Below are 15,849 nucleotides of genomic sequence, written 5' to 3'. Positions count from 1 at the left end.
TTATACAGTATATGCACTTATACACAATACTACATAAGCCTTAAAAAATTTGTCTCAACAAACTAATCAATGCCATTCAAAGTTTAAACTTATATAACACTAATAAACGTATTACTGTCAGTATGGCATAGGAGAAAATTGAAGCACAAATAAACAAATATATGTGTATATATGAACACATCTGACATTTTTATCAGGCTTTTATGTTTAGGTTTAGTAATTTTGAATGCAATGAAAAGGTTATAGGTCAGTAACTGAAATGCCTTATTGTCACTGTCTCTAAGGTAAAAGGCTAAAAAATGTGGTTAATATCATAATATAATCTGTAAACCTCCTTTAATAGGTAAAAAACTCTTGCAGCTCGCCAACTGAAACCGTCGTACTTGCGACGTTGTTTATGCAATTCTTCTGTGCACTTAGAAAACTTTGCTGAAAAATCAACGTGGAGTTTAAAGAGCACCTATTTCATTGCTAAAAAACGTTATTTTGTGTATTTGGTAAAATACAATGTGTTAGTGTGGTTTATGGTTCATCAAAAATCACATTATTTTCCATATACCGTACATTTTTGTACAAAAGTCATCGATTTGGAAAGCACTGTGTCCCTGATTGTCCAGCCAATCTGTATGCTGTGATTGGCCTGAATGCATCTGACGTCAGCCGGAAATGTGACGCTCCTTACCATGTTAGAAAGATTCGCTCATAATGCTATGCTAACAGGAGTTAACTTACAGGCTGTGAGTCCGAAGCGGGAGGAATTATAATAACGTTGCTTACAATCCGCGCGTTTGTTGTAATCCAAGAAAAGAGATTTACGTTGGAAACTCATTGTTTACTTTGGGGTACGTACATTTTGCGTATAATTAATCTGTCCTAAAACACACTTATACACCAAAGGAAATGGAAAATCGTAACTCAGACGATAGGTGCCCTTTAACAGATTAACAAACGGGCATTTCATTCGGTCAATATTATTATCCCATTTTTGACAGAGGTGGCATTTAACGGCTTTTGCATCTAAGCTCTTCATATGCTAACAGGTAGGGAGATGGATGGATGAATGTCTTACCAAGTGTTCCACAGGGTTTGTTCTTATAGATGCAAATGTCATACCTGGAAACAAATTTTACACAAGTTTGTTAGGGTGATTGAACTGCTTGGGCTGCACACATCGAGAGCAAAGACAGTTCACAGACTGGACACTGTCCTGATAAAAGAAGTGAAGACAATGAAAGGAAATGCAGACATACCATTTGATAAAAGTTTGCCTTGAAAGACCCAACATACAAACATTTTAATCTTTCTCTCCTTTATTCTCACTTTCGCTTTCTTTTTGAAAACTGATGTGGATCATGGGTTTCACATGGGTTTGATTTCCAGGGCACACACAAAACTTATCAAATGTGTAACTTAAATGCACTGTAAGTCACTTTGGGCATCTCCATGAATGTAAATGTAGTCTTACATTTAACTTGCAGACAGAAATGAAACCTAACTGCTCAATAAACCTGTACAGATTAAAGGTATAGCTCTATGTAACATAAATAGCTTGTTCTTTCAAACACCGTGTTAGATATTGCAAACATGGTGGCCTTTCCTGTCACATATAATACAGTACTTTAAACTGTGACCTGTTTCTAGACTAATGGAGTGCTAAAAATCTTCAGACAGCCATTTGTTGTGTGTTTAAAGCAAAACCACCAATCTTCAATCTTTATTAGACCACAGACCCCCGAATAACCAGATTGAGCAACATATTTCTGACCAACAATTAAACCTGACATCAACAGTACCATTACTTTTGTTTCTTAAGATTAAATTGTGCTAAATTGTTCTCTGCCCAAGAGAATCGTCACTATCTTGATGATTGGTTCATTTAACTGAAAGGCAATACTTCCATTGCCAGAGCGGCCACATTCGTAGTAACAGCAGTGTGCCCCAATGTACCCCAAATAATGAGTGTTCACAGTGCTAACAGAAGTCTAATAAAACTCTACAAACTGACCTAGTCATGAGGACGGCTGTATCATGGTGAGCAACACCGTTGTCGGGAATGGCATTGCCATGGCCGTTCCGGTGCAGGATAGATTTCTGCCACTTGCAGAAGCTGTCTAAAGACTTTCCTGCATGGTGGTTTACCTCTAGCGTGGGCTGGCAAAAACAGAAAGGAGAAACATTAAGATTTTTATACATATACAGTACTGTGCAGTCGTAGGCCAGCATGACACCATTAGATTTGTTGTTTTTCTCAGGGTTCCCACGCCTTAGTTAACTTCAAATTCAAGGACCTTTCAAGGACTTTCCAGGTCCAATACCCTCAAATTCAAGGACTAAGTGTGGGGACACATTTCAACAGAGCAAGGTTTCATCGTGATACCTTTAAAGATACATTGTTACAGTTCCCTTTCGAGGGACCTCGGGCTGCGTCACTGCGGTGACACTTTAGGGCACCTCCAGGGGTAAGTGCGTCTGAATGTGTATATCAAATTCAACCAATGGTGAGGCTTAAAGACAGGATGACGCAGGAGCCAGGAAGTATAACGCTATCTGAAATATTGCCAAAGACGGTGTTACAGGGACGCAGGAAGTATGGCAAGAAAGACGCAGCGTCTCGTTCCCTTCTCAGGGAACAACAGTTACATACGTAACCCGAGACATTTTCATGTGTCCAACACAACTATGCAAAAAAGCATTTTGGAAGTAATAAGCATTTAAAGCAAACAGTTTAGCACGTGTGCTTAAAAAGTCATTTTTATGATATTATCCTATACTACACTGTGAATAATACGGGCCTTGAATTTTTCCCAGATTCACAAACTTTCAAGGATTTCAAGGACCCGTGGGAACCCTGGGTTATAGTAACCATGTACATATATTTTTAAAAGAGTCTTAAAAGAGTTCAAGATGTGCTTAGTGCCAAGGGAGGTCACAATAAAAACTGACTTTTGCCAGAAGAAACCAAACAAGAGGTTGTCTAAGTTTTTTTGTGTACATATTTTCTTTAACATTTTGTGGACTGTTTTTTTTTTTTGTAATCTTAATAAAAGAGTGAAAATAAATATGGATGGACATTAAAACATTACAACTAAAAGAACAAAGCTAGTAGTGACATAAGACTTTTGCACAATACTGTTCATAAAGCCTGTGATACATTGCACGATTTTTGGCTGTCCCAGATGAAAGATTGTGAAACAATCGTCGCAATTTCTGTGATCGTGGCTCTTTATCGGTGGTCCTATGTCGTACCGTGAGAGAGGTTCAAAAACGGCCGTTTACCCAGTTTTGTGTCCAAAGATAGCCTACGACAGTTCCTTGGTTAAACTTGTAACCCAAGGTTTCCTCTCCTACAGAGGGAGGTGGGGTATTCTCATTTGGAAACTGTGATTATCTCAACACGCCTAATGCTGCTCCTAATGACCGGTCCACCACCATTTGTCAAACGACCTTATGCGGAACAAATTACAAGAGTATTTATTTTTAGCAATCTGCAATTTGGGATCATTAATGGTCCATTAAATGCACCACAAAACCACTCCATTACCTTCCCTACCCTCTATGCTCTCTGTATGAGGTCCCAACACTGTCGGTGAGTTCCAGTGACCCTGCGAGCCAACTTCCTTATGTGTTGTCATCTCACCCAGAGCAGGACAGAAGGGACGGCTTGAATGCACGACAGAGGTAGACTGATCGCACGTAGGGGTGATGGTGAGAACACTGGCGGTACAGTGTATAACACCTGCCTTCCCCTTAGGTTTAACTTGCATAACATTTTTGGGCCTTTACATTCATTGCTATGCCAATATGAGAGGTCTCAATCAACAATAAGAGCAGTCATGGCAGACTAGCGGGAGACACACCCAGCAGAGCCGGGTAGCAAACAGTTCAAACTTGTGTCTTAGCTGGATTAGACTAGGACAGACATTTTAGCCTGTAAATGAACAAACAAGAAATTCTTTGACAGGTGAAAAAAGAGACTAATGTGCTACATAAAAAGTACCTGGTCCTCCATCAGTAAAATAAGCCTGGTCACAACGATGTTCACTGCGTTCCCCAGGCTAGAATCCTGGAACAGTTTGGCAACCTGACCTCCAGGGAAACAAGAAAAAACCAGTCTTAAAAAACGGGCCAATTGTCTGTCTTTGTAATCCTGCTGTTTATTGGAAAGATGGACATTTTACTGTCAACTATAAAACAAGCGCAAACTGCTGCCTTGGGGCAGAAAGGTGAGGTAAGATCTTTATTAAACACATTCCACAGGTGTAAAACAATTCATAGTAATGCCACAGAATGCCCATGGGGATTATAAATTGCGTAAAGAAATCTGGATTCATACAGAAGACACTTGCTTAGACAACTGGTTTTTATTTAATCATTATCTGGCGAGCCAACACAAATGACCTGAAGGGGTTCAACCATACTCTGAAGATCATCTTACTTCTCATAGCATAGTTGCAGACTGTGCATTTTTATCGTTGCTAACGATTCTGATAAGCTGCCATAAAGGTGTCATCACCCTAGGAAAAAAGTGCAAGGAGATTTGAAACTTACAATATTCATTACGGCCAGAATGTACTGCTCAATATCACGACGGCCGTGATAGCTAACCATCATCTTGTCTGCGACCACCAGCGTTTCAACGTAGCGCTCTCGGCTGACAGATCGCTTCAGTGGTAACTGACCCCGGCCCATCTGATTGGGTGATGGCTTTATTGTTCTTTGCCACCATCCATAATTCTTACTGGGCTTTTCATCTGAGAAAAACAAGTTATTAATAATAAGCAAAAGAACAATATTGGTTTTACACTGTTATTAGTTAAAAGCTGTAATTTAGCAATAATAAATATGTAACACCTTTGTATGGTCCATCTATATATTTTTTAAATAGCCAATAGGATAAAGGTTACATTACAGCCTGGCAAAAAATTACTTGGTACTTTTTTAGACAAAACCATACAATATTATCTTAAAGGCGGAGTCCACGATGTTTGAAAAACGCTTTGTAAAAGGAGACGGGCCGACTATCAAAACACACTTATAGTCAATCAGCAGTAAGGAGCGTGTCTACTAACCGACATCCTTGCCGGGTTGCGTATGTGTGGGGCGGGTCTATCAACAGAAGGTCCAGATTCTATTGGGGTAGGGGCGTGTTTGTTTAGGTGATTTCAAATATCAACATTGGCTTTCAAACATCGTGGACTCCACCTTTAATAAGCTTTTGTTGGTTTCTACTTGTCTAGTTTGTTGGTTTACATGGGTAAACCAGATAAAAACGTACTCGGGCCAGGCTGGTAGACCAGCTTATCCCAACTGCAGGGTTCCCACACCTTAATTAACTTCAAATTCAAGGAGCTTTCAAGGACTTTCCAGGTCCAATACCCTCAAAATAAAGGACTAAATGTGGGGACACATTTCAAGTGAGAGCAAGGTTAGGTGTTACCTTTAAAGATACATTTTTACAGGTCCGTTTCGAGGGAACTCGCGCTGCGTCATTGCGGTGACACTTTAGGGCACCTCCAAGGGTAAATGCGTCTGAATGTGTATATCAATATCAAATTCAACCAATGGTGAGGCTTAACGACAAAGACAGGGTGACGCGGGAGCCATGAAGTATATCGCTATCTGAAATATTGCCAAAGACGGCGTTACAGGGACACAGGAATTTCCCCCAAGATTCACAAACTTTTAAGGATTTCAAGGACCAGTGGGAACCCTGCAACTGAGACCAGCTGGTTTAATCTGCATAATGCTGATTTTAGACAGGCTACATTTTGTGTTTTTTAATCTCACCAATGACTCCACAGGACTGGTCCATGTTCTGGTATCTCAGAGATGACCGTTTGTACACCACATGGGGGCGCCCTTCTCTGCCATCCTCATTGGTGGTGTTTTCAGCATATACCAGGGGTTCGATAAGGTACTCCTCACCACCGGCTACAATGACCCCTTGCTGTAAAAACCACAGATTAACATTTCCCCTCGCCTCCAGATTAGCGTGAAGTGTTCGACATTGACGTCCATGAGCACTTTTGTTTGCATGTGAAAGAACTTAACAGTTGGTGGCTCTTGATCTCTGGCCTCCCTAAAGGGATCTGATTTTGCATGATGGACATGTTACAAGATAATCAAATCATTGTATCATTAGAGTGCCCACTTTACAATAATGAGCTGCACTGAATCAGACCCCAAGTGTAATAATCCTGGATGAAATCGGACCTCATCGTGGCTAATGGCCAAAGGATCTTAGCATAGCATGTGTCATCGTTTCCTTTTTTAATCTCCCATAGACAAACTTTTCAAAGGCTGTGTAATCCTCTAATGTGTTTAGTGATGCTCTTGTGGACACACTGGGCATTCCCTGCTGAATTAAGTCATGCTACTCTGACCACCAGTAATTAACCCTGGGCTTATTCCCGCCTTTATGAACAATCTTCCAATCTTAATCTTTCAATGCGTTTACTCATGTTAGCAGCAACCGGGCTGCCAAACCGGTCATGAGTCAAAGAGGTTGTATAATTGGCTCGAGGAAATGTATGAGCATCTGATGCCAGCCAGTTAGATTACCTGATACCACAGGATGCATGATGTCTAAAAGCATTTATCAGATGGACTAAATAAAATATTTGAAGGGTCAGGATAAATAAGCATTAGTCTTGCCTCTGTAATCTATTTATGCAGGTGCCTTACCACCTCAGGCAAGAAATGAGCGTGCCACAGCATGCCGCTTGAAACTAAATCCTTCATTAGGCTCCAAAACACCTGATTTTGGAACCGAGCCTTACACCAGCTGAGAGAGACGGAGAAACAGCTGCCCATTTCAGATTTCTATGAGTGCTGTAACAGCTTCCTCAAGTGTGGAAAGAAATAGATTATGTTCATACATTATTAGTGCAGCATTACGGATATCACCAGTAGAACATCTAAGAGTGTAGTGGAAACATTTAAAATTGTGGATGACTGGTCCTTGTGTATACTATTTTTGTGTATGTTGTGTATAATGTGTCTTATTGTTTGTACAGTATGTCTATTGTATTCTGCATCTGTACTGTATGGAGCATCAAATCACTTTTATTGTCCCACCACTAATAGCACATGTGCAATGGCGAGTGCAGAATACAATTACACATAATGCACATACAATACACAATATATACACAATTTGCCCGCAGTGCATGGCATAGGATGAAATGGATGAGGTGCTGTGTAAAGGTGTGTCAGTTCTGGGAATTTAGCCAAAAGTGTTTGCAGGTGCCTTCATTAAAAAGTACAAGTGAACTCACCAGGCCATTACAGTTGCTAAGAGCCACAGAACTCGAGTGAGGTTGGTGCTGCAGGTGACCCACATAGTGGCAATTGGGCAAGTACGGGTGGCTCCAGGCCACGTGCCCCCTTTTCCAGTACTCCACGCGAAACTGTCGCGAGAGTAGTCCTCCCTGTTGCGTAAGGTTGAGGAGGAGGTCGGCGCTCGGCGTTGACAGCTGATAATACAGCTGTGGATCTTCTGTGCTGCGCCGGTGTCGGCCGTGTCCGCGTGAGGTCTCCACTTCCGGAAGCGGTTCCCCGCGCGGCCCCACACGCAATGGGATGGCGATCTCATACTGGCCCAAACTGGACAGAAACTCAGCTGTGGAAACAACAAAACTGTCAGTGAGATTGATGTGAATAAGGTTTGGCGTCTCATGTGGTGTGATAATATATAGCGGTGACGACCTGTCATCCGGGAGAGATTTTCTGTAGCGCTCGTACCGCGGTGTGTATTAAGTTAGATATATTGTTAACACTGAGCGCGACCAATAAACATGAAATAATGCGTGAAGGATATATAAAAAAATATTTAAAAGAGATGGAAGTATAACAATTTACCTCAGTAACTTACTAGCGCAATGTCCGCGTGCTCATTTATTCACGTGCCCTGTGAAAAGTGCACGTCGACAATTCAGATGCGCTCTTCATAAACTCATTTTTTAAAAAAGTTTTATTTTAAACGAATTCTTTTTGTTTGTTTCGATATTTTTATTTCGTTATTTCGCAAAAACAACTATATTATCGTATAAATAATTACCGTAATAAAAAAGTATGCCCTTTATGTTAAGCACAAACACTGTTCCAATATGCTTTTATGGCTTTCTTACTTCTTATGAAAAGAGAATAAAAAACAATATTAGGCATAATGTCATTGACTGGCAGCCTTAGTCACCAATTACTTGGATAAAAGAGCAGCATTTAATGTTCAAATTTGTTTAATAATGAATGTGAATAAATGACGTCAGAAATGTCCTTTTTGGGTCAACTTATTCTTTAAGCGCCAATACTTTCAAATGACTGATAACAAACATTAACGTCAGTAAACAAACACAATTTGAGGCAATTCACTGTCCCTTGTGTCAGATGGGCCGCTTGCAAAGATCCTCTAGTTACTAAAAAGGATTTATTCAGTTGCAGTTATGTACTCTCTGACCGTGTCAATTGGGGAACAAAGTAGTTCACAGCGAGACCATTGAAAAGACCAAAGAGAAGAAAAGCTAGCAAGTAGCCCAAAGGCCAAGGTCTGCCTGTTGCTATGGAAATCCTGAAATTGTATACTTCCTGTCCCCGACAGTGGGCCTGGAGATTAATTGTCCAAATTCAGTGTTGGAAAGACTGCACCCAAGAGGCAGAGATCCCCAAGATTCCCCATATACAAACATTTTTCAACAGACCAAACTCTTTAATGCATTCGAATACTCGCATGCCAGGATTCGTGTCCTTAATGTGAAACAAGGATTGTTTCATTGTGTTGTTTACCTTATTCAGCCAGTTCAAACAGTGAGTGTGGCTCACAAACAGAAATGTCTCTTTTGTTTGAGTCCAGACTTGTGTGTGACCTTGATTGAGCTTGCTTAACTATTTTCTATAACCGCTTGTGACTTGACTGAACAATTCACTGTAGTAATTCTGCTTAACTTAAATAAATTAAATGCGACATTTATTCGAATGGAAAAAACAACAATATTATAAAATACAGTGCGTGTCAAAAAGTCTTTCAAAAAGGGGAGTTTGGCCCTATACCTAATGTTGTCTGTCTAATATCACCTCTTCCGCGAACACCTCAGTTACTAATACAGAGCTAAATATCTTTTTCTATTTTCCATCTTTATCTGTACATTTTCTGTCAAAAAAAAAATATTACTAACCCTTGGCTATATGTATACCGTGTTAGACTTGATGAGTTCCAGTGCACTTATGTATTGCTGTTCTTATGTTGCTCTAATTGCTTCTATTGTTTACCTAATTTGTAAATAACTTTGGACAAAAGTGTCCACTACATGTAAATGTCTTTTCCCACAGCATTTATTCAGACCGAGAATGTCTGATAAATGTAATTAATTTATGACAATGCAGCTGCCTTTGAGCCTCACATATGTTTTCTTTGGATTTTCCAAACATATGCCACCTCAAGTCCACCAGCAGAGGATCTCAACAGATGGAGGTTTATCATTATAGGAATAGGCTCACTCCTGGGATTATACAACATGCTACATCTAGAAATGACATTGTAACAATGAGTTTTATCGGTTCTGGTTTTTGAAATTGGTTTCTGTGTATCTGAATCATAATTTGCTACTTGCAAGTTGGTTGAGGTTGTAAGATGGGACTTTCTCATTTTCTCTGTTGTTTAGTTGGATATCTGTAGTGCAAAATAAGTCATCAACCTTTCAATTTCATTTTCCAGAATGAGAAAGACTGTATTTTTCATTAATGCATCTATCTGCTTATTCTCAAATCAAAAGGTTATAGATATAGATTATAGATATAGACTAAAAACCCCAAATTCCCATTTAATTTAATGGAGGCAAAAAGGGCTGCACAAAATTGCACAATATTGTTTCAGCATCGACATCACAATAGTCACAATTGCAGGGCATTTTTTCCTAAAGGAAAACTATTTCAGATGCCTATGCCATTGTTACACTATTTGAGAACAGTTTCACATCATGAAAGACATGGTAACAATTAAAACAGTTTTTGAAGAATATGTAAAACCATCACACAGTTTTTTTTCCATAATTTGCCATCTCAGAGCTATACAAGAAATGCAAGGCAAAAGTTAATTTCTCTCAAACAGTTTTTAAAGACCTATTGTCCGATTCACGATTTTACATTTCCTTTGGTGTGTAAGTGTGTATTAGTACATGTTAATGATATGCAAAATGGGCCCCAAAGTAAACAATGACGCGAGTTATCGTCTCCAACGTAAATCTCTTTTCTTGGACTACAACAAACACATGGATTGTAAGCAACAGTTTACTTCCTGCGATTGGTGATGTAGAGAAGACTGACATTATCATAATTCCTCCCGCTTGGACTCACAGCCTGTAAGTTAACTTCTGTTAGCATAGCATTGTGCGCAAATCTTTCAAACATGGAAAGGAGCATCACATTTCCGGCGGATGTCAGAGGAATTCATGCCAATCACAACCTTAAGATTAGCTGGCCAATCAGGGACACAAAACTTTTCAAATCCGTGCGTATTAGGAAGAAAGGGAAATCTGGAGCTACAAAAACACAGTATATGGAAACCATGTGAAAACATTTTATTATAGCAAATACACAAAATAAAATTGTTTTTAGCAATGAAATAGGTGCCCTTTAAGTCATCTAGTGAAGTCATACAGTAGTTCTTATATCGCAAAATGTACAGCAGAAAATCTAAATATCACAATCTTAGTTTCCCCAATATCATGCAGCCCAATAGATGCAAGTTTACATTTATGCATTTGGCAGATGCTTTTATCCAAAGTGACTTACAGTGCAACCAGTTGTACATTTCTTTCAAATCGAACCCATGATCTATGCATTGCTAACACGATGATCTACCCATTAAGCCACAGGAACATAACTCAGTCAACGTAAGCTTTAACATAGTCTGTTGAAGCTGTTTTCTATAACTTAAATCCAGTAACAGGAGCCAGGGGCACAGCTAGGTCTTATGTCAAAGCATGAAAATGTCCAACTCCCTGCTAGGGCAAAGTAACACACCCAGGGCTGTGACCAACATCAACCTGCCCTATCTTAAATAAACACAAGGCCTACAATTGATGGAAGGGTCCTCCCTGCTCTTACACCTACAGGGAGCACCGGTCATAAAGAGCTTTTTGATCTCAAATTAATCTCAATAAGGAAAAGAGAGGTGGAGGACGCCTGGAATATTCTCTCATTAACCCCCTTTCTCTCCACAGACAGAGCCCCATTAAAAGAATGAACCCTACTTTTGTTTCATATAAACCAACATCCGGAGCCACCCATGGTTTATTTTAAAAAGTTATGAAGAACACCCTTTAATGGTTTGGGGGTTCTGAATCCAATATCTCTTTTACTGTAGTGTTCCTGAGGAGACGGGGATGAGGAGAGAGAATGACAGAAAGATGTTTCTCCACCTTTCCCAGATGTGCAACAGCTGCATCAAGTCAGTCAGTGACTCCAGACTTCTCTCTTATGCCAGGGTAAGAAGTCTTTCTTGAACAGAGAACAAGACCATTCATAAAGCCATCCATATCCTGTTTGTGTAGCTCTGTGATGCTGATATTTGAACTAAAAGACTAAAACATGCCTGTAGTGACTGCATGCTCTGCCTGCTTTATACATAGTGCACTGATCTAATTTCCATTCACATGGTTATGTGATGTAACACTTGTCATGAAAGGTTATAGCTCATCATTATGTTATTTATAGAGGGCAAGCCAAACAGATCAAAGTAGAAAAGCAACTATCGCATGTCTGCATATTGTCTTTTAATCTATATATGAAGAGTTTGGTTCCAAAACGCGATGAACGAGTTACTGCCAAAATCAGTATTATATCAGGTCAGTAGTTAAAAGTAAATTCTTAATTTTACGCAAAATCCAATACCCGCCGTGATATTCTGTCATCTTTTCTCCCTTTTTTCCCAAAATGCGACAAACGCCACTCCTCCTTTTTTACAGAACGCAACAAATCCATTCCTGATATTACAGACCACCAGTCACGCAATGTAAACAAACAATGGCGGCGCGCTGAGTACACGGAGTCCTAGTTTTTCTCATCTACTTTGTACTTCGTGATCAACAAACAAAACAAAATAATACTTTAATTGCATTGCTAAACCTGTGGTGGTTTTCTGTGACGGGAAAGAAACGTAAGCCATCAACATCTAATAATTTCTGCGAGAGGCACTCGGTTGCTTGTTCTCCAGACAGCATCAAGCTTCTCATGCTAAAACATTGACCCCAGAGGATCTTATGAAAACTTTACATTATTTTACTCAGTCAACGAAAATCAAGCGGGACCAAAACATTTTACAGCTGATCGCTGTGAAAATGTAAAGAGACGACGTCAAGTATAACCGCAGCAATGTGTTCTTAATATAACAAAGTAAGTGTTTTGGTTAATGCCATTAATGTTTATTTTTTAATCATTGTATACCACTAGAAAACTAAATAAATATAAAATGGTAAAGATGAATGCACATTTATACATTGATTTAATAGATTTATAGCATTTTGAAATAAAAAACTGTCATGGATTTATTGCATTTTGTGGAAAAAAGAATTAGTTTTTATAATAAATCTTTGAAAATCAAGTTATGGATTAGAATTTTTTTATGTTTTTATAACCTATGTGAAAGTTTGTAACAGAAAATAGTGGTTTTCATCTTGTCACTTTCTTGGTGTAGAAAACACGTTTTTACCGAAATTTGTAAAAATTGATTTATTGCGTTTTGGAACCAACCTCTTCATATATATATATATGACAGTGAAGTCAAATCAACAAGCTTGTTCATGTTTCTATTATGTAATGTGAATAAGGGTTGTATCTTATAAATGTGTTATATTTGGACTGACTAAATGAATGCAAGTTTTATGACTGGGTCGCTAATTGTATGAAAAGAGACAGTGATTATTTTTCTTTATAGCAGAAAGGGCACGTTAACCCATAAAAATTTTATATTCATTGAACAGCTGATTATTGTTTGGTTTTGATCGCCATAATAGTGAAAATGCTCCAGAGACGTTTTTTTGGTGAGTTTTGCTAAAAAGCAATATATTTATGGAAATACATCAGACAGTCACATCTTTAATTGGATCAGTGGGTCTGGTACTTGTAATGAAAAGGTCACAGTGCGGTGCATCTATTCCTGGTTGTCTAGACAGTTGTTCTAAGAGCGTACTCCCATTATCCAAACCAAACTGCGCACGAGCGTGTTCAACCCCAAAGCCTGGTTCGTTTGAATAGTGTGATCGCTCTGTACCATCCATGGGTGTGGTTTGGTTAATCGCACCCTGGCCTGGTTGCAGAGGTGGGTTCGGTTTATTTGGGCTCAGGTTAGGGTTAGAACGCACAGTGTGAGCGCAAAGTAAAACAGAGCGTGGTACAAAATGCGAGTTGCGTGAAGTCAGTTACATAAAAACCTTGTAATGGCCGCAACACGGTTAAGTGAACGTCTGAGCAGCACAAGAGATGGAGTGACTAAGCAATATGCAAGGCATGGTGAGAGGGCTGTGTGTCATTGCATCCCAAACGACTCAAAATAGAAGCCACAAAGTTAGCATTACAATGCGCTTCAGTGTTGAGAGAACACTTTGCTTCCTGATGTCTTTCAAACAGTCGCATCCAAATGACAAAAGCATGCTCGTATCCTATGTTTATTTATTATGTTTATTGAAAATCTACGTACGATATACTGTACATGTCCAGAAAGGTAATAAAAACATCATCAAAGTAGTCCATGTGACATCAGTGGGTCAGTTAGAATGTGTTGAAGCATTGAAAATAAATTTTGGTCCAAAAATAAAAAACGACTTTATTTTGCATTGTCTTCTCTGTTCTGCAGTGACGCGGATGACGTGTTATCCTCAGACATGTTTTTTTTTTAAACTTACAGCGTGTGTCTCCCTCAAAATGTAAACGAAGCCTGGGCGTACAAAAAAACACAGCTAGGGCGCACCAGATAACACGTCAGCCACGTCATACATCATCTGCATCACTGCAGTCACGTGACTTTAGTCTCACGCATGCACTTCCCAGCAGACACGGAAAAGAAGACAATGCTGAATAAAGTCGTAAGTTTTGTTCTTTTGTTATTTTCTTCAATACATGCTAATTGACGCTCTGATGTGACATGAACTACTTTGAGGATGTTTTTATTACCTTTCTGGACATGGACAGTATACCGCAGATTTTCAATGAAGGGTCAACAAGCTCTCGGATTAAATATAAAACATCTTTAACTGTGTTCTGAAGATGAATGGAGGTTTTACCAGTTTGGAACGACATGAGGGTGAGTCATTAATGACATTATTTTCATTTATGGGTGAACTACCCCTTTAATTTCACATGAACTAAACTCCAAAGCAAACAAGAAACTTACCTTGATACTGAGCAAACTCCTCACGAGTCAAACTCTTTGCTACTCCGCTGGCAACCATGGCCATGATGCCAACGCAGGCTAAACTCCTCCACACCGTTTCCATGGTTACTACAGCAAGCTTCAGTGCGATGCCCAGCCCTCTGTCCCAACATGTCTTCTGCCCTCTTACGGCCCACACTCACCAGAGTGACGCACAGATTTCTGGGGCCATGATAGCTTGATTTCTGCGTGGATCCTTTTTGCCTCTCAGAGATGGAGGGTGACCGCTCTACGATCTGTAGAACCAGGAATCATAAATTTGTACAGCCTCCCTATTGAGAAGAAATATGTTAGAAAGGGGAAAAGAATTAGTGGTCCCTTGGAAAACTGGTTCCCTGTGGATCAGTCAAACATCAGCTTGGGCGGTTGTTGTTTGCCTCTTGTTGCCCTTGGGGTAATCAATCACTCCTCTTTTCACATCTTATAAGGACCAAACACTTCTTTCAACTTGGGGCTGCTATTTCTTTTTACTCTAATCCTCACCCGAAGGCCTCAATATGAATGGAAAGCATTGAGTTTGGGGTTCTGTCTTAGATCTGGGGTAGGCTGAGTGATTGAAGGTAGCTATAAAAAAAGCTACAAGAGGGCCATGTTGTTTCTAATGAATGAGATGCAGATAATATCTTTTGAATGGGGTAGTTAAATGTTTAATGCAAAAATAAGTATTTACTGTAGACTGCCTTTTATTTTTTTAGTAGTTGAATGTAAAACATTATGTGAATCATCCTCTCAGAATTAAAAATAGTTTGCATTTTACAAGTGTCCAATTTAGTGTGAAAATGTCTTCACTTTTGGCCTTAAAAATAAAGACTCCAGGAAAACATATTATTACCATAAAAAAGCTAATATTACCAACAGTTTGTCACACAAATGTTTACTTTAAAAGGACATTCCACTTTTTTTGAAAATATGCTCATTTTCCAGCTCCCCTAAAGTTAAACATTTGAATCTTACCGTTTTGGAATCTATTTAGCTGAACTTCGGGTCTGGCGCTAACACTTTTAGCATAGCTTAGCACAATCCATTGAATCTGATTAGACCATTAGCATCGTGCTAAAAAATAACCAAAGAGTTTCAATATTTTTCCTATTTAAAACTTTCTGTACTCTTCTGTAGTTACATTGTGTACTAAGACTGACAGAAAATTAAAAGTTGCGATTTTCTAGGCCGATATGGCTAGAAACTATACTCTCATTCTGGTGTAATAATAAAGGACTTTGGTGCTGTAACATGGCTGCAGCAGGCGTAGTGATATTACGCACTGCCCGAAAATAGTCCCCGCTATTGAAAGTAACCAAGGGGACTATTTTCGGGCAGTGCGTAATATCACTACATTATTTTTTAGCGCAATGCTAATGGTCTAATCAGATTCAATGGATTGTGCTAAGCTATACTATTCCAAACAATAAATAATAATAATAGCCACA

General features: G+C 39.2%; 2 protein-coding genes across 3 annotated transcripts in view; one reads left to right on the top strand and one right to left on the bottom strand.

Annotated features, from left to right (window-relative positions):
• Positions 1-15,849, bottom strand: part of adamts10 (ADAM metallopeptidase with thrombospondin type 1 motif, 10) — a 64,705-nt gene that overhangs the window by 45,681 nt on the left and 3,175 nt on the right. Inside the window, exons 2-8 of the mRNA XM_073867938.1 lie at positions 14,384-14,694; positions 7,278-7,621; positions 5,788-5,947; positions 4,549-4,751; positions 3,998-4,081; positions 2,006-2,151; positions 1,070-1,113 (exon numbers count right to left, since the gene is read on the bottom strand). Of these exons, the coding sequence (XP_073724039.1) occupies positions 1,070-1,113; positions 2,006-2,151; positions 3,998-4,081; positions 4,549-4,751; positions 5,788-5,947; positions 7,278-7,621; positions 14,384-14,486 (1,084 nt within the window). The 5' untranslated portion in view covers positions 14,487-14,694. The remainder of the gene's footprint in view (positions 1-1,069; positions 1,114-2,005; positions 2,152-3,997; positions 4,082-4,548; positions 4,752-5,787; positions 5,948-7,277; positions 7,622-14,383; positions 14,695-15,849) is intronic.
• zap70 (zeta chain of T cell receptor associated protein kinase 70) overlaps positions 7,501-15,849 on the top strand; it is a 28,810-nt gene continuing 20,461 nt past the window's right edge. For both annotated transcript variants that reach the window (XM_055168277.2, XM_055168275.2), the window contains exons 1-2: positions 7,501-7,640; positions 11,360-11,480. The gene's annotated coding sequence lies outside the window, so the exon portion shown is untranslated. The remainder of the gene's footprint in view (positions 7,641-11,359; positions 11,481-15,849) is intronic.

The sequence above is a fragment of the Misgurnus anguillicaudatus genome, chromosome 5 (genome assembly GCF_027580225.2).
Source record: "Misgurnus anguillicaudatus chromosome 5, ASM2758022v2, whole genome shotgun sequence".
NCBI classification, from domain to species: Eukaryota; Metazoa; Chordata; class Actinopteri; order Cypriniformes; family Cobitidae; genus Misgurnus; species Misgurnus anguillicaudatus.
The sequence above is the reverse complement of the archived record's forward strand: the minus strand, read 5'-3'. Positions and strand labels throughout refer to the sequence as shown.